The 19,811-nt window shown below is 39.7% G+C and overlaps 1 protein-coding gene across 5 annotated transcripts in view; it reads left to right on the forward strand.

Moving 5' to 3' along the window:
• kcnab2a (potassium voltage-gated channel subfamily A regulatory beta subunit 2a) overlaps positions 1 to 19,811 on the forward strand; it is a 56,620-nt gene that overhangs the window by 11,400 nt on the left and 25,409 nt on the right. For 2 of the 5 annotated variants that reach the window (XM_029152163.3, XM_029152162.3), the window contains exons 2-3: positions 8,938 to 9,104; positions 10,294 to 10,335. In XM_029152163.3, coding sequence (XP_029007996.1) covers positions 9,028 to 9,104; positions 10,294 to 10,335 — 119 coding nt within the window. In that variant the 5' untranslated portion in view covers positions 8,938 to 9,027. Of the gene's footprint in view, positions 1 to 8,937; positions 9,105 to 9,624; positions 9,646 to 10,293; positions 10,336 to 13,839; positions 14,106 to 19,811 lie in introns of those variants that run through there. The other 3 variants (XM_029152165.3, XM_055508796.1, XM_055508795.1) reach the window with 3 other exon arrangements.

The following is a 19,811-nucleotide window of genomic DNA, read 5'->3' on the forward strand; positions in this document are numbered from 1 at the left end:
ACCACACACAATGATTATACTATAGATAGAGGCCAAATGATGCACCCATCATCAGCACATCACAACACAATGTCAGGACTGTTGGGCAAATTGCATCACCCAGACTTTAGTGCTGTGTGTTCTCTGTTAGACTGTTTTCTTCTTCAGTGACGGAAGTGACATTATCATTAACAGGTACAGCTGAAAATTATTGTTATCATGGAGATGTATCATATTCACGATAAATAAAAACTAGCTTTACACCCAAGACAGACTGCTATTACCAGGGAACAGGGAGAATTTGTGATAAAAACTGAAGCATCGAACTTTATAAATTTAGGGAATGTAATTCATTTTGATAATGGTCAACAAATAATCTTACAATTGTGAATGGTTGTAAGAGCTGCCGTTCATGGTATTAGTTCTCTAGTGTGGATGTGGACAGAAATGGTATGGAAAGGTACCAAAAGGTGAATTCATGTGCACATGTTCACATCTGTTTATCATTTAGAGTGGTGTGGCAGACTCATTGTATTACAGATTATATCATTATTTTGGAGTAGTCTACAATGGTACTGAGATTTCTTTTTTATTCAAAAATATATTGTGACAGTATTTTTGTATATAACACAGAGCACTATTAGAACGATCATGCTTTGGTTTCCAGAGAAGAATAGTAACAGCTGACTCAGAGAAAATGTACACATTAAATGTTGCGGTACTACTGCTGCTAGCAGTATTTCACATCTTCACAGTCCTACATGCTGCCTGCTGTTAGCTTCACAGTTTACTCAAGTTAATGTAACGGTACAGATGGCACGTTAATTCACTGTAACACCTGTACACATCGCACTGACAGTCAAAACAAGTAGGTATTACTCTAATACATATTGAGTCCCTCTGTTGTCACGGAGTAGCTGTTGTTGCTTTAGGGTCACAGCAATCAGTCGGTGAACAGCGAACAGACAATTTTATCAATTTATGTCTGTCACAAGCAAAAATGTTCCGTGACACAGACAGTGGGCAGGCCAACGGCATGGATGTGGACATGAATAAACAACATGACGTTAACCCTTTTATGCCTCAAGAAACCTTGCCCTAATGTCATGCTTGACTGCACAAGCACTAAGGGTTCGTGTAGGTAGTGTCATGCTATGTGTCTTTGTAGAGAAAAAGAACAAGGCAAAGGCACAATTGGTTTCAGTCCTCCTTTTATCCTATAGAAACTGAAATAGGTACTATGTTGTAGCCACTGTTGGAGCTGATACACATTTCCATTCAGTAAGTCATTAAAGGAATCCCTTTTGTGTGAATACTGCCCACAGCGTCTGTGTTTCTACATGTTTTTGAAGGCAAGTCTTTGCTAGAGTAACACAAGACATGGATTTTTGTCACAGTAGCTCATTTCAGTTATGTGACATGTAGAGCAATTTTACTAAGCAATTGGTTGCATGTCCTCTGGAAGCACAAAGATAAGTAAATGATGTTTATACTCTGGGGACACTGTAACGAGCAGTGCTTTATTATAAAAGAGCAGCTGCTTAAGTGTCCTGTGGTATATGCGTGTGTGTGCAAAGTGACTCTGCCAAGTCATCCATGAGTGAGTCAGATCTGCTTTGATCAGAAGGATGGAAACCTGTGCACATCATGCTTTCATACTTGCATGCATACAGGAGGCTTTCATGTGTAGGTGGATCTGGTCCTACGGTTACAATAATGTTTAAAGGAGGACATAACACTACAGACCATTACTGTCTCATAGAGCTGATAACCATAGCAAAGGCTGTAACCTGTTTCAGTTGACATTTAAGGCCTGTGTGAACTTCACATACTGTGAAAGTATAATTATTATTAAATGTCATTGTAGATCATTTAAACTCTTATCATGAAGCTCTGTAACACAGTTCCTATTTGTGTTCTGTTTTAGTGTGCTCATCTTGAACTTTTCCATACTTAGGTGTGAAGGTAAATTAATGCCCATCTAACTAACCAGTGTATAAAAACTTGATAGTACTGTAAGTTTGTTGTCACATGTATTGATTGTAATGTCAACATTACCGCACTGAGTGATAGAATGAATGATGTGAGAGAAACTAAATTACACGCTAATTTATGTTTGCCTCTATTTCTGTAGTTAGTGTAGTTTTCAGTACTACAGTTGGAAATTGAATATCTGTCTAACAAATATGCAGATGTCCAGTCCTAATTAGCTACATTGTGTTTAAGAACACTAACGCCAAACTTGAACCCTAATTGCAAAATATAATGAATATAACATTCTTGTAACCTGCTTCATTTTATTAGTTTTGTTTAGGGGAGATACAGTAGAAGACTCATAAATACATGTTAGGAAAAGCAGAGTGCTAATGATGTAGCAGTATCACAAAAGCTGCATTTCATTTTGACCATCCAGTCAGAGGAAGTTATTTGACATCTAGTTTTAATATGTGTCCATTGTGTTTGTACAGCCACCAGTTTGTAAAGGTCCTGTTTTTAGTTCAAAAGTTTACCCTGGCTGGGTTAAGGGGGGTTTATTTTATTTACTATTTGCAGGTACTATTTGGACAGCCTTGCCTTAATTGTGGATGGTGTCAAATTTGATTGGTTTGCTAAAGCATACACAAAAGTGCATATTACCCTGTTTGTCTTTTTTAATACTAATATTTCCTTATTTGCATATGATAACATTATAAATACCATAACTAATTAGTTCATTACTATAAGGAAAAACAGAGCCTAATTGGAAGAACGAAAGTTTCTAAATTATTATGACTGGGCTCTCAATAGTGAAACTCTACCACTGCTTAGTATTTCCTAAACATCCAAGAATCACTTCACTAGTACACAAATCACCTTTGGCTAGAAACAGATGCCAGTTTAAGAGACATTTTAAAAACATATTAAATGTTTTAAAACATTATTAATGAAAAACATTACATCATGAACCACCATGAACCACCTACAGCAGACACGTTTGTGATTTAGCCAGTAAGTGGGGCTGTTAGCACTGGATACTAGATGGAGGTTTGCACATTGCCCTATGTTAGTTAGAGAGTCAATGTTAAACACATAAAGTAACCCAGTTAATTATATGATAATAATATGACATGTCACACCTTTTAGACACATAATAGGGAGCAATCAAAAGGGACCGTAATGAGAGAGCATTAAAGACAGTGGATGTTGTGATTAAACAGTGAACTATATGAAGGCTCTGGGTACAAGGGCAGTTCATAACTAACTCATTTTGAATTGATCCTTGAAATGTTAAGCACAACAGTACTGTCAACGTTCTGTGCTCGATCATGAACAGAAGTTAGGCTGCATTCACAGCTGAGAGTGGGGTAGCTTCCGTCCTGTGCAATGCTCAACAATGCTGACACCATGACAGGACTTGGAATGAAACGTGTGAAAGCACATTTGCAGCAGTATGAAGTGCAAGCTAATGCCATGGAAACATCACCTTCTTGTTACACGTTCTCAGTGAGTTCCTCAGTGACCTTGCACTGGTTAGAATGACACAAAGTTATAGGAAAAGCATGTCTTGTTTTAGTAAAGTGACAGCAGGATGCTGAACTGAGACTGTCACATTACTTAAAGATCACTGGGCCCAGACACAAACCAAACACACTCTTGCTGCTTTGGAAATCTGTGTTCGATAAAAGCATTAGAATTTAACAAGCATCCTTGTCCAGCATCGTTGTGATAAAAGTTTATCGCTCAACATAGAGCCTAGTGAGAGCAGTACAGAAAGTCCAAAACATATTGCAGAGTTGTAGTGTTACTGGAATTATGTGAAATTAAATGTATTTTCTGAAGCAACACATTACACCTTACCCCATGTATTTTTATACACTTCGCAACTTTAGCTGTTAGAACAACACACTCAAGTACAATCAGTTGATGTTGTGAAAGCCCTTAAACGGTGCTTGTCACTAGTCAAGCATCATGCGTTAACACAGGACATGAGAGGAACCACAGTGGTAGAGGTGATGCATAGAACTGCTGTTCTGCAGCTCACAGTCCTCCTTAGAACAGCTCGCTCCCGAATGCCTGCACATCTTTTTTCCCCGCAGTGGTAATTCAGCCGCAGTTTTGTTGTTTTCCCTCTCTTCCGTGATTTGTCATTACTTATTTTAAGGTAAAGTATCAGAACGCGTGCAAATCTCTACAGACCTTTTCTCCTGGGGGCACTCAGGCCCCATTTAAAGAGCTGCCAGCCACTTGCTAGATTTGCGTCAGGTTTTATTAGGAACTCTCATTCATACTTGCAATGTTTTCCCCGTCAGTTAGGAACAGCATCCATCCTGGTGACATGGCAGCATCTCCAGAGAAAACACTAGATCCTGGGGGACTGGAACCCAAAAGTGGGGGTATCAAGGGTTTGTCTATGAAGGCATTGGAATGATACTCAAATACTCGCATGAATTATTAAACAATATATTTATAGCATTAGTGTAATTTTATAGATAGAAACGGGAGGCGCTGGCTGTCTGCCATCTCCATAAACCAAAACAACCCATCCATCCATCCATTTTCTTAACCGCTTACTCCCTAGTGCGGGGTCACGGGGTGCTGGAGCCTATCCCAGCTGGCTACGGGCGAGAGGCAGGGTACACCCTGGACAGGTCTAAACCAAAACAACGAAAAAGCTAAATAAATGAGACAGGATAAATACCAGTGTCTGTGTTTATATTATTGCTGCAGTACCAGAATACCACCAGATATACAGCCTGAACATGCATGCATGTTTTGTCAGCATTGTGTAGTCAGTAACTTGAAACGGTTCATGTGATGTACTTAGCAGAATCTTCTCGACTTGTATCTCTTCAACCCATTGGGCCACATAGCTATTGTTACTGTATTATATATAAATTGGTTTAACATCTGACCCTGTGATCACGTCACTGGTCACCATGCTAATTGCATCTGTGCTGCAAAATGTCAGTTTAATGCCTCTGTCCTTCTCCTCAGTTATGTTTTATATCATATATTATATGTATTGCTTTGTGCTCACGTATGCAGAAGTAATAATTGACTGCTCATGTCCATGTGTCATTACATGTGCAGTGACGCAGATAGCACTGGTATGTAGTATTTGAGGAAGGATGAAAAATAGGGCAGATTATTCATGGTGAAAAGATGCTAGGAACCTAATGGCCTCTGTACAGTACATTTATTTATTTATGTGAATTAGGCAGAAGTTAAAAACTGCCAAAGATAGGCACTGTGCATTTAAGCAGGTAATTAAAAGTGCATTCAGACCAGGGTGTGGTCTGAAATCCTGTCCATCTTAACCTGATTGCCTGTGGTTAAAGGACCGCCTAACACCACAGTCTAACCCAAAACCGCTTCTGCCTTTTTTAAAAGAAATAGTTTGAGTTTAAAAACCATGCGCCAAGTGGATTGATATGAAGTCGGCACGAGACAAAACCTAAAATGTGTCTTCATGTCTAATTATCATTGTTTTAGGTGTCGTGCACAGAGAGCTGATATGGACCCAGAGGAAGAGCAGGATGGTTTCATATTTCTGCTGCAGTGTGCTGCTCAGTGCTCATGGTTCACTGCAGTATGTTCTTCCCCTGCAGTGTCACTGTAGCAAAGGCTTCATTTGAGCATTACAGGCCCAAGTTGCTTCCATAGTCTCTGCTTGATTAGCTTGTAATATTTAACTTGCCTTTCTTTGCATTTCCATACAGAGTTTGTAAACCAAAAGTATTGATGACTGCACTGAGCTGTGATTTTGGAAAATTAATGCAAATATATGGAACAGAAATATACACTAACTATAAATAGCATCAAGATTGGGTCTAATGTAATTGAAATCTTGAGGATTAGAATTCTTACATATAATGCTCTAAACTACATCTTTTCTGCTGAACTCTAGGGCCAATCACAGCAGCCGCTGATGGACGTGGCTTAAGTTTAGCTTTAATATGTGGTAAACCTCTGCTTGTAAAACAGCTACGGCTGTCCTAGAATTTAATGATTCCTGACAGCGCTGCTCTCAGTTGTGCTTTTAACTGGGGGAGGAGGATTTGTATCAGACGTTTGCTATATAAATAGGCTATTTATGCAGATTGCTGTTAGCTTTTTTCATCTATTAGCAGGCAGTGACCTGCACTGCTTCTGTAATCAAGGGCTCTCCACAGCTTAACAGAGGGAAGACCATTTAAAAAGCCACAAGCTGTCTGTATGGTGATGATGGAATAAAGCCAGTGCTTTATTTTCTTTGTGTTTTTTGTTTCATTATTTGATGATTGTCAGGGATAAAAAGAAGAGATTCCATCTGAATCCTCTTTGTAGTGCAGCATAGAGCAGGCCTATTCTACTTCCCCTCTCTCTCTCCCTCTGTCACACGCTCTCCCTGCCTCTCCCCCTCTCCCTCTCTTCCTCTGCCTGACTGAACTCCCATGTAGGATATCCCCGGCAGTTCTCGTCTGTTAGCCTGTCTTCCTCTTCCGTAGCCATCTGCTTGGGTCTGTGTGTGTTTTCTGCAGCTGCCAACATACTACACAATGCTGGGCCGTGCTTTGCTTTCCAGGCCAGCACAGCCTGCCTGCTTCCATCGCTCACGTAAGCTTTGTCTCAAGAGGGGATTCACTCAGGCTGGATGTAGGTGGATTTATGGATGGAGCGCTTTTGTGACTCAATTTTACATTTTGTTTAGAAGAGACTGAGGTGTATTGGCTGAGCTTATCAGCATAATGTGACTCCATCTTTCTAGTGCTTGTTTTTTGTGCACTACTGTACTTCCGTTAAGCAAATGAAGAAGATACTGATATCAGCATCTGACACTACCGTCACATTATATTACTGCAGCTATATCACTAATGCACATTTCACATGCTGTAGCTGCTGGAGCTGCACTAATGATTGTCTTCTGATTAATAATTTCGTCATTTGGTTCTCTATAAGAGTTAATGAAGTGGATCATTGTCATGAATTTAAGGTTATTCCTTCTTGCATAAAAACGTTTAGGTATTTTAAAAACTCTAAGCAATTTGAGTAATCGATAGTGTGTACAGGGTGATTTATCAAGCAATTTAGAGTGCACGCCTTCTCTGTTTATTTAGGCAAATACATTGATGTGTGGTGTAGTGCAGGAAGCGGATTGAGATGACCTACTGTATCAGCATGTACTGTACAGTTACTGAACTACTGATGCTTTGGACATTGTTTCTATGAACAGCAATGCTGCAGTCAAACCCAGCAATAATGTGGGGATGCACAGTCCAGGCTACTAGTGAACAGATAAATCAGGGAGCCAATTTGAAGTTCAACAGGCACCTAGATGGACATATTGTATTTAAAGTAAAAGAGGATAAGATGACATCTGCTTTTTGGAAAATTCAGACTCTTGTGAGTGTATTTTTGTATTTTGTACAGAAGGAGTGATGTATTGTTTTGTCATAGTCACATTATTATATCTCTCATGCACTATGCCTGGACACCGGAAGGAAGGCCATTTCACTCCATTCTTTTTTACTTTACCTTGTGCTTCCTGTCTTTCTGTCTTCAGTTTTAATCTGCAAAGTGCACCTTGGACCATTAGTGCAGTAAATCTGAGCCCTCTAACTTGAGACAGAGCCAGTCTGTAGTGTACCGCAATGCTGCAGTCAGCAGCAGCATCCTCTCAAACTGCATCTCAGCAAGACTGCTGCATTGCTATGCAATGTGCTACAGTCAGTAGTCAGGTGTAAAGACAAAATTTGTACAGCAATTAAAGGACTTTTAACAGCTGATTCAAAATGTAAAACATTATGCATAGTTTATTAAAAATTCTATGTCATCTGTTTGGTTTGTTATGTCATGTTCCCAGAAGTTATGAAAATGCGACAGTTGTGTTTGTAAGTAACCTTTTATCTGTGACACACTGGTGACCTTACTTTTTGAAAATTTTGTTATGTAATGTAATGTTGTCTTACTTTTTATCTATTGCCATGCCTTTTATCCATCAGGGTCATGCTGTCATCATCACCTGACAGTAGATGGCCCTTGTCCTATTGTGTTGTGATGAAAATGAATTGGCAAGGAGCATTATAGTCCTTGGGATCATATTGGCGTCTTGGGAAATTGATGGGAAGAGAAAGTCACCTTCATATTATCATTACGATGTCAGTTACAAACCATGACTCAACGTGAGTGCAGTCACTGGTGAAATAGGGTAGATGAGCTGCTCAGCTCACAGCTTGTCAGGGTCACATAGATGCATCTCTCTTTACGTCTTCCACTGCCTCCCTTAGTTTATTTTACCCACTAGAGTAAACTGGGCTGAAACAAATGCACGGCTGATGCTGATAAAGTTACAATGTGTGCTAAAATAACCACCTATCCAACCCTCATTGATGCCCAGCTTTCCAGCAGTAGCCCTTTCTACAGCAGTGGCCTGCTTCTTGGGCAGACACTTTAAATTATTCATAGAATCCAGTCGGTGCTTTAAGCAGCAGATTAGCCACCGTTTGCTGTTGGTCATGCAAATACACTACATGTATGTACTGTCTACGGAGTGTTACACATAATTGTAATGTGATTTTGTTTGCTACTTTTATCCTCTTGACTTTTTATGGTGCTGCCGTCCTTTTTTTTTTTTTGTTGTTTTTTTTGTTTTTAGTGGTTTTGATCTTGTTAGAATAGGTAGTTGCTCATATCGTTAATGTTGCCATTACTTAATACAAGCTAGAGAGAAGAGAAAGCTTCATCCTGTAGTTAATTAATTTAGAGTAAGGATATGTCTCCATCTAGTGGTGGAGGTTCTGTTTTAAAAAAATAAATAAAAGGATACGTCCTCTGACAGATGCTTTCAACCTTCTTTTTTCAAAGATTTTAATGGAAAAAAGCTGGCATCCTTCTCTGTCACTCTCTCCCTCTGAAAATAATGTAATTAATTAACTTGGTGAAGGGAAGGATTTATGTACAAGTGCCTTACCACTGAGTGTGACTTTTTCTCTTTCCCAGAGACAGATCAGTGATAGACTACCCCCCTCTGGTCCCAATAAAAGATCACCATCCCCGGCAGGCTGGCCACACCCCCGCCCTCCTGCCTCCATGTATCCTGAATCTACCACAGACTCCCCAGCTCGCCTCTCCCTTCGACAGACTGGCTCACCGGGCATGATATACAGGTGAGTCGAAGAGTCTGTTGCACTTTCAGCAAACACAAACATGTATGTACTTTGCACTACATTGATCAAACTCAGTCAGGTATTAAATGAGGCTGTCCAGTGTTTCACACAAGTAAAGTAAATGGCTTCGTAAACCGTGATGGTGGATGGACTGTAATGTGTTTTTGTTTGTTGAGTCTTGTCGTGTACACCGTGACTATGAAAGATCATAGTCACAGATTAAGTTTCCTACCAGCAAGATCCTTGTGTGTCCGATCAAAGCAAAGCCGAATGGAACCTCAACTTGCGCAACGCGCAATGCACGGCAGCTCAACTCATGCTGTAAATACTACAGTATGTCTAGAATGGTCAATAAAAAGGGGGATACAGGTGGCAGGTATGTTAATTGCCGACACATAATGTTTTTATGGATATGAGATGAATTTGTCTCTCCTTTGTGGGAGCAGCATTATGTCCAGATTATTTTGCACTCTGGTATTTCACCAGCATGTGGTGCCAGAGACTTGGGGAGTGGCTAAAACAACTTTGGAACAGTGTCCAGGTCAGTCACATGATCTTAACCCTATAGTAACAGAGCAGCTTTTCACTTCAAGACTAAAGCCAGAACAACCCACAAAAAAGCAGCACCTGACGGCAGCTACAAAGCTTCTCGGCAGAGGAGGAAACAGTCTTCATTCACATATAAAAGGCAGTTCTTATGTTCATACATGTTTATAATTTTGTTAGTTTGTTTGTAGGTGTGTCACAATAGCTGTTAATGCCCCAGCTTTTTCGAATTCATTGAGTTAAAGCTCAGAGCTTTGACTTCACTAAGTTGCAAAATGAAAAATCCCAGTGTTGCATTTTAATGGGTCTGTGTTACGTATAGTTGTATTAACTTTCCTATTTAAATTAACTTTATATATCAATTTTGAGCAACTGTTTTTTATTTTTGTCACAAAAACTATTTAACACTGTGGGTACTTGGAGGTAACAGAGACAGGTTTGGGGAATATCACATGTTGGGTTGTTAGATCTTAAGGCTTTCAATTTGTACAAATAGCATTTTACTTGTGTTCTTTCACTCTTCTGCACACTTTGCCCTGTCTTTGCTTACCAGCCAGCATTTGCATTCTTGCCACTACTAACATCTCTCCCCTGCTTTCATTAATCAGAGCTTTCTTTCCCCCTTTTCTCCTGTTGTCTTCAGCGCTCGTTATGGGAGCCCCAAACGACAACTGCAGTTCTACAGGTATTTGTCACTAAGCGGTGTCTGCTTGGCCTAAGTGTTATTTTCTTGTGTGGTATTTCATACTTTATGTGCTGTATTCATTTGTCAGGTTGTGTGCTTTATAATGTTCAGTATTACAAACTGCGGATATTTGCTGTTCCGTCATTTAAAACCAACATTCCTCAGTAGACGTCTGCAGCATAGATGACGCTTGGCGTCTTGTATTTAGCTGGCCGTGCACTATCCAGCAAAAACCTGATAGGGGTCATGATACAGTTCCTTTTCAAAGGTGCTGCACAAAACCTTTGAATCAAGAGTAACTGTCTGAGTTTGATATTTATTTATTCAAGTAGCACTTGAGGCAAAAAAGTAGCACTTGAACAACTAACTGGCTGAATGATTGTAACCTTCTTTTTTCTTCTTGCTCTATTTTATAATCTTTTATAAACCACATGTTTTTGGTTCTTGGTGTTATGATGAAAACAAAAACGTAATTTTGATCTTTTTTTAAGGTACTGGTAGAGTAGGGTAGCTGCTGCTCACTCCTCCAGTAGTGTGCATTTGGATGGTCAGTCTTTCTGCTACTTCAGAGTAGGATCATGTTTTACGGTCTCATATTAGGCGTTATTCTGCTGATCCAGTTATAAAAACTCCTGACTGTGTCGATGTGCTTATAATGAGCGCACTATCGGATTTTTATCTTGGCGCCTCGCACATTTCTGTCCTTTTAAAGTGCAAACTGCCCCACTGTCTTCTGCTCCAGCCTACATGAAGGGGATCCATTAAGCCCCCGTTCGCTGTCTAACGCACTGATGGACTGATGCTGGGAAGAGAAGTTTTCAGTCATCCTGCTCTTGTTATGCATAGACTGTAATCTTCAACAGTGGCTTAATGGTATACTGGAATGCAAATGATCTATAAAGGTTCTACTTTGGAATGGTAGAAATCAATTCTGTTTGCATTTTTTTTCTTCTTACTAGTTTTATTATGCCTGTCATTAGAGGATGAAGCATTAATTTAAGGTTTTTAGGTTTAACCCAGCTCTTCTCTAACTAGAACACACTAGCAGTTCATAGGATCAGGTCACTTTATCTGTGGTATGTGCAAAAGGAATGTGTGAAGTAGGAGGCGGTGGTTGTCGTTTATCATCATCTTCAGATTAGTTCTCTTATACATTTCAAACACATTACAGATAAAGTAGCTCTTTGATGGGTGGACTTTTTAGTCCCAATGATAAAGAATATTAATTACAATAATGTTCATTTGAACTTTCATGTATATAGCATTCTCTTAATTATGCTTTGCAGTTCTGTGTTGCGTCATCATGTCGCACACTGACTCTGACCTGAACACAAGGCAGCTGCTGAAAGCGTCCTTAACTGATGTGGTTTTTATAAATGCATTTGTTAGAGTGTACTTGAACATGCTAGGTCACTTTTCTTTGTGTGTGCTGATGCAACTTATGTTTTCTTGATAATATTATGTGTTTGTGTGTGTTTCATGCACACACAACTCTCCAGTGCTCATTATTGTCCATGCTCTTAGTACTCTTTCCTGTGGAACAACAATCAGAGGCTTTTAGTGCAAAAGCTTTGGTGAATTATTCAGGGCTGATATTATTTGCTGCGGTTAGCAGAAACAAGACGGGCTCTAAACGACAAATGGATTTCTTCCATGAGAACTCACAGAGAGGGGAGGAGGAGAGGTGTTGGTTGTTGTGATGGAGTATGTTTCAAGTGGTGAAGGGAGGGAATGGATGCTCCGTCCTATTCACTAATTGGTTTAGATGTTTCCTAGTAGGACACTCCCAGCTTGGGTGGACCCGCGTCTTTGCTGTCTGCAGTGTGTGTTTATAAGAGCTGGCTAGGACCCCACAACTTTTGCTCATGAGCCGACCACCAAGAAATCGGGTGAGTTTGAGGAAAGATTTGGACACATGACCACGTGTCTGTGTGTCTGTGTGTGTGCGTTTTGTGTGCGAGGGGCTGGCAGAGTGAGGAGCGTGTGGTGAATGTGTGGATGCATGCTGCCTTCTTTGAATTCGGTTCCTTATCGGGGTCTTTTGATGGAACCTTATTTTGAAGTTAAAGGTCTTATTTTTGGTAGAAAGGTTGGAAAACAGTAGTGATTTAGAGAGACAGGAGGAGTGCCATGGTGGTAACGGTAAAGAACTCTTCCTTCCAGAATAGATTATCGATGTTGTCGGTGTTATTTCCTGAATATTATGATTAGATTATTAGACTATTATTATTATTATTATTATTATTATTATTATTATTATTATTATTATTATTATTACTACCACTACTACTACTACTGCTACTACTACTAGTATTGTTATTTTACCAACATATATGTTTTAGTATTAAATAGAAGCTTTGTCAATATTTGAATTTCTGTAACCTGTGTTTCCAGAAGTCCTAATTAGAGACCAGTGTACAGTATTTTAGACCAAGTCAGCAGTACATTTACATGTTTGATTATAAAAAGGCACGCTACATTAAAAATGACTTGTGTGCTTCATTAATAGTTGTTTAATAATGTAATTGATTCATATTCTTAACATTCTAAACATATATTGGGAGTGTTACAGAGACATAACAATGAAAAACACTGACCTTGAAAGAAGCTTTTATGAACATTTATTTACAGTTTAGATTTTAGATTATGTAGATTTAAGTACCATGACTACACACAAAACAGAATTGTTTAATAATAATGTCTAATTATAAAATACATTTCATTTCTAAGAAATAATACTTGTGGTTGATGGTCACTAGTGAATACACTATGGCAATGAGTTGTTTTCTTGTTCTGATGGTGAAACTGATGCAGTGCTGCCCTCAACTGATTAAATTCAGTACAGCACTGTTTAAAAAACTGAAAGACGGAGAAATCACATAACATAAGCAGCGTTAGTAAAGAATCTTTAAACATTACCTTTGTATTAAATGCATGTTACACAGTTGTTTCAGGCTTCTTTAAGGCCTTTATTAGTTTTTTATTAGATGATGGACTATGTTATCTTGACGGGTTTTGATTCTGTCTGAATCAAGAACGAAGTCCAGGAACGGTGTCACCTCCTGTTGCTTGATGCATGTTTGAATGTTTTCCCCTTGCAGTTAGCATGTGTCCTTTAAGACCCTGCTTCTTAATCACCTGAATGCTACCTGTGTAACCCTGCCATCCTGTACCTGTAAGGGGAGGGTGGTGCTGGGTTATGTTGTGCGACTCTGATTACAGGATGCATGGCCGTGTGCTGTCCCAAGTGGAGAGCCGTTTTTTTTATGGGAGCGGGAGCTATTCAAGGAGGTAGCTTTGCCCTGGCTCCACGCTTGATCAGTGTCCGCACTTTATTCTTCACTGCACGAGTCGTCTGAGCATCATAAGGAGGAGGCGAAGGAGGGTAGGGGAGGGGGCATGTTTGCGGGAGGGTACGCCGGTGGCCCACGGGGGCCTCCAGGCCGACGCCAGTCCAGTTACTGTCCTCCTGAAAACCTGCAGATCCCCAAACCGGCAGCGCCAGGTAGCGGTGTTCGGAAGAGCAGCAGCAGTGGCAGCGGCAAGATGCTGTCTATGTCATACAGTGAGAGCATCCGGAGCGGCATCAACCGCTACCACTCGGACCAGGGGCTGAATCAGCCACCGGCGAGGCCCACTGACCAAGCCGAGTTGCAGAGACTCCGGGAACAGAGAGTCGCTGCTCAGATTAAGAACATGGAAGACTTCCTGAAGATGAATGGCCTGGCCCTGGAGGAGTGTGTGTCCTATCAGACAGGCATGAAGTACAGGTAAGAGAGGCGGAAAAATAAGCAGGGACACAGATGCTGCAAAGACCTGGGCAGTAGAGGATGTTGAGAATCAGCAGGTGAGAGCAGCTTTGTTAGGTTAAGAGAGGTGAGGCGTTTGAGGTCCCACTAAATAGCCGCAGGACAGATGTATATTTGTTTGTGCGCTGGCCTGAAGTAATGCAATTGTGGAACTTTACTATTGATTTTATTTAGATAAACCATCTTATAAGAAAAATGGTTTTACAAAAATGCAAAGTAGTCTTGCTGTGTTCTGGTCAAGCTGCACTTATAGGTACTGGGGCTCAGGTTTTATTTTAATCATCTAGGTCGATGGCATATTTGCCCACCTACATGGGAAGGGCAGAGTGCTCCGTAAGGAGTTACCTGGCCCCTTAAAAGTCTTGTTTCCCTTTCTCATTCCCTTCCATGCTTTTTAAATTACTAATAGTTCTGTACAATAAAGATAAAAATAAATGTTTATTTTATGAGGAACTTGTATATACTGTAGATTCCAGCAAATGTATATACTACAAGCTAAGAAACCTCTCCCATATGTTATTAAAGTATTTAAAACCACATGAAATAATCATGATCATAGATTGAACTATATGTTTCTGAAGTGCTTCATAAGGTTAAATACTTGGAATGTATACTATGAAATTTCACTATATAATGTCTGTGAAAACAATGCTCATATCATTTGTTCTACCAAGGTTTACATATTAGTTATATTGTAGATATAAAGCTAATTTGTAGTTACGCTTTAGTAGGAAGGGATTGACCTTTACGTTGCGTCAAGATATCAAATTTAAAACACTTACTCATTTAATCAGGGACATCTATCCAATAAGAGGAAACCAAATAGTCCATTTTATGGACTGTTGCTGTTCAAAGGAATGAAGCAGGTATCAGGCTTACCAGCTGTTGTGTTGTCTAACTAGGCCTGGTAAGCTGATGTTGTTATTGTTCTGGACACGGATCGTTTTCGTCGCACACAGACATGGCTGCTGTTGTATTTGGCTGAGGTCCCTGACCAAAACAAAGGTATGGTTGTCTACTATTACATTGTCTGTGGGTAGTGTTGTATGTCATTGTCTTTCCCAAAGTCATCTTGGTGGTGTGTAAAGCTCAGTCACTGGATCATGATGGGAAGGGGTGCTTTGTCTGTTGAAAGCTTTGGTAGAACAAACAGAAACTGTGCGATCAGTTGAGTGAGTCAAGCCTTAGTGTGATTTAATGTGAGATCTTCAGTGTTGCTCTTGGTGCTAGTTTACCACCGGAGATGTAGCTCTTCTGCTGAAGCAAAGAAGATCCTCTTCTGCTGGTTCTTGGGTCTTGATCACCTACAATTCTGTAATTAGCGCTGCATTTGGGTCAGCAAGTACATGCAACCTCTGAGTCAAACTCATCATTATTTCAGATGTACGGCAGGTCAACGTTACTACTAAGCTGACCTTTGCCCATTGTTTGCAGTGTCATTATCTTTTCCAAGAAATGTGACCAACATGGTTGTATTGTCGTCCCCTTTGTTCTCTTTTGTGATCCTTCTTTTTGGCATTTACAGTATTTAAATACTCTTAATGAAAATTAGCCATACATACTTACTGGTACATTACTTGAGAAATCGGTGATCACTATGTTTGATATAGTAAAAAGCCACTCTAGACCCATTCTTGATTACTTGATTAGGGTTCCTGATCAGGCTGCTCAGCAAGCCTATTTGCATATCATGAAACCTTTCCTTGTTTCCATAAAGTGTGATTGAAGAGCCAGGCAGTGGGTAAGGAATCCGGCTTGAGTTCCGTGAACTGAGAGGAGAAGCCTTGTCTCCTGTTGTATTGACTGAGGAACAGTAGCCTTATGGACACTAATGGACATGGTAATGACCTTCTCCTATGTGGTCAAACATGTAAAACTGAGTTTGACTATTTACTGATGGGCAATAATCCTTTTATGTTCACTTACAAAAGTTTTAAAAAGCTGGACACATTATATAATGGTTTAAAGGAGTTCTTTTTTATGTGCCTGTTTTTTTAATATATAAGGAAAAGGTTTAGCTTCCTAAGTACTGGTGTATTTTCAGATTCTTGCCACTAGGGGTCAGGAAAACGTAAAAAATATTTCATAGACAGTGGTCTTGTGCAGCATAAGTGACACCACATTTGCGGTATTGGTGGTTTACCAACCAGATTACGCAGTAATTGATCATATGACTATTGGTTTAGTAATCGCCACAGATAACCAACAATTTACTAATTACTAACGAACCATTTGAGCAACAATTTTATTTCTGTAAATTGTATGTAGTTACTAAACGACAAAAAAATACATATCACACGTCCCTACGTAAAGAGTAAATGGTAATTTGTTGAATCTGAGTAGCTCTGTCAGTAACATGTGTTCTCCACTAGATGGTGGAGGTGTTACAAGGATTATGTTCCTCCTTCCTTCTACTGCACTCATTGCACCAAACACAAGTACATCCCTGTTAGCACGCCTACGCTGATGAACATCCTATCTCCTACACTACTAAATCTCATCTTGTCCAGTAAGTTTTAATTTTCACCAGTATTTCTTGAGCATTTCTTGGAATCGAACGTCTTAGCCACATAAAATAGCAGCCCGTCACAAGGTGGCAGCAGCGTGAAATGTTTATTTCCTCTACATTTCTGCTTCAAAGCCCATTCTAACATGTATTCTTCATGTCCTAACATATGTCTCTGTCTTTTCTCCTCTCACACACACTTAAACAATTTTTTCCCTTCCACTTCTTTCTGTCTGATACACACGCACGTCTTTTGGCAAACATACATCTCCAATGAGCCTCTCAGAACTTATTTTCGAGACCTCAGCAGCACTGCAGCATGTGTGTGAGTCCGGGCGACTGTGACGTTTTGCTTCAGGCAATCCCCTACTTGGGCTAAATTTAGCAACAGGCTCGTAGACTCACAGCTGCAGCTGGATACAGCTGAATGGGCTGCAGCCTAACCTGTCCTTGCACTATTTTACCTCAGAATCGCCGCTTCATGTTCTTCCTGCTATGGTGAGAGCTGCAGAATTGACTGTGCTTTATCTTAGTCACAGCAGGGGAAGATGATGTTTAGGTGTTTAAAGTAATATAGATTTAGTTTCCAGGGGTGACCTCTCTAGTTCCTCTTTGAGCTATCTCTGGCTAGCCCAGTGTGACAGCTTGTCAAAATGTTCTAGTCAGAACTGGAGTGTGGGCACAAGAGGTGCGAATGCCAGTGATTACACAATTCAGTTTTGTTGAACATGTAGTTTTTAACTGTCTGTCTGTAGCATCTTAAGGATGATCCTGTGAAAATATATTTGATTGTACATAGATATATGAATTAACTGAATTTTAACCTGGAATGATCCAACAAGAATATAATATAGTACATAAGATTTATTGTTGATGATGTGGGTTGTTGCAATAACTAACTCTTACCATGTGTTGCATCAAACAATCCAGGACAATACTTTTTTATGTATATATTTAAAAGGAGTATGAAAGAGCAGAGCTATTTAGACCCTTGTTATTGCTCTTCATCACTTTGAATGTTTGCTACAAAAAAATTGACTAAATTCTACTTGATGCTTATATTAGCTTAATGACTTTCTGACACAACCATGTGTTTCATTTAGTTGTGTTGCTGTGTTTGTATGTGGCAGCTGCAGGGGGTTGCTCTGTATTGTGTATGAACTGTGCAGTAGTGGCAGGAAGTAGAAAGCCCTCTCTGCTGTGCTTTTAGATGCTAAATATTTAGACCTGGGCTAATGTTGCTTCGCATCACTTAAAAGTTGTTACTTAACAGCATCAAGCACATATTTCGGAAACTGTCAGCTTGCGTATCTTAATAAAATGTGACGCTTTGTTTGTTTGAAAGCCCTCCTAAGGCCACGTCTATTGCTTCGTTTCTCTCTAGGCTTCTAGTCTTCTTCTGACATTATACATGTTTGACAACAAAGTCTGACCCACTTTCTTTAGAAAGTGCTGTAGCCTTTAACGCCAACGTAACTTAATGTTGTCAAACGTGAAACAGGTTATCTCAGTCTCCTCCAGAATGGAGCGTTGTTTTCTTTGTTTTACTTTAATTTGCCCTACATCTTTGTGTGTACATGTGTTTTACTCCTAATTGCTGCAGATGTCAAAGCAATGCACAAATACTGCGCAACTTTAACAGCATCTCATCTTTCATACATATTTAACAGTAACATTAGGACACAACTATATTTTTTCGTCTCTGTATCTAACACTTTCTAATGCTTAAATTCCTTCTCATGTTGGAATAATTGTCTGCAAGCTTGAAAAAAAGAATCTCTGAATTATGATATTGACTTATTTTTGGAAATTGACATTGAAATTGAAAAAAATTAGTTGCAACTCAAATATCTGCAAATCGCAAATCCTGTCAGAAACCCAAAGCAAAAAATATCGTCGTTATTCTCCCACGTTTAAACAGAAACACCAGCGTGTGAAGAGGTGATTATAGCAGACATTAGATCTACACCATAACAAACTCTTAATTTAAAATGTGTGTTGTCTGCCAGTGGTTCCTGTGATATAAGAAGCAAACACTGGAGGTGGCTGCGTTTTGCTGAGCCAAAATACTGTACAATGCTAATTAAAAGTGCTGATAAGGATTGAGGGGGATTGCACCTTGGGTATAATATACTGTGGAGGAAATATTTCATTAATTTTATTTTTTAATTGCCTTCCTAGCATTTGGGGATTAGCGGGCTTTTTTTACTATTTGTTTCTGCACATATGTCAATATTGTATGTATTGCTACTCTGTGCATAGATACCAGGTAAAATTCACAAGTGTTAGGACTCACAAGATTCTAGGGCATCGTCATAAAGAAGCTGCATTCTTCCACTGAGATGCGTGCAGCGGAGAGCATTTCTGCCTAGCAACGGTTCTCTGTTGGAACGTTCCCTTAGGTGTGACAAATGCACACAGACGGGCAGGAGGATCTTCCTTTTGAACAGGGCAGATTACTCTCCTCCCTCTCTCCTTCAGATTAGTGAGTGTGCTCGCTGAGACAGCATTTCAGCCATCTTTGATGAAAGCCTGTATCTCAGCCATGTTTGACGTAAGCTCACCTTGTTGTACGTGGAAATCACCACATGGCTGTTAAATCATTACTTTAGTAACATGGTTCATATTTACTCACACTATGCTGCATCTTCTGTCATCCCATGAATATATAGTACTATAACACTGCATTATAATTTGTATTTATATTTTAAATGTTAGCTCTAATCTTATTTTACTATTATTACAATGATATTTACTTAAGCCAAAGCCAGCAGGCATTATTGTGACATAGATTACATAAGAACAGGGCTTCCCTGCCCTCTCTTTTTTGATTGTCTCAGCTCTTCTGATCTGTTAGATGTGTCAGCGGGGGCAACTGAAACAACAACTCCTCCTGAGCCCTGCTGTCTGCGGGGAATCTGTCATGTTCATTGAAGAATTAAGAATTGCACCACTCATTGCTCACAGATGTGACCTGTGCCTCTCATCATTCTTGTATTTCCTCAGGAATTCCCATCATCACTGAAATGTAGCTTTAACTAAACAGGCTTTCTGATTATTATTTTTTTTTGTTTTGGTATTTGTACAAAACCTGTTCGCTAGTAGACTTCCCAGAAACCAAACCTAATGTATATACAATAAGCCCTATAAGGAAAACATGC

This window comes from Betta splendens, chromosome 5 (genome assembly GCF_900634795.4).
Source record: "Betta splendens chromosome 5, fBetSpl5.4, whole genome shotgun sequence".
In the NCBI taxonomy this organism is placed as follows: domain Eukaryota; kingdom Metazoa; phylum Chordata; class Actinopteri; order Anabantiformes; family Osphronemidae; genus Betta; species Betta splendens.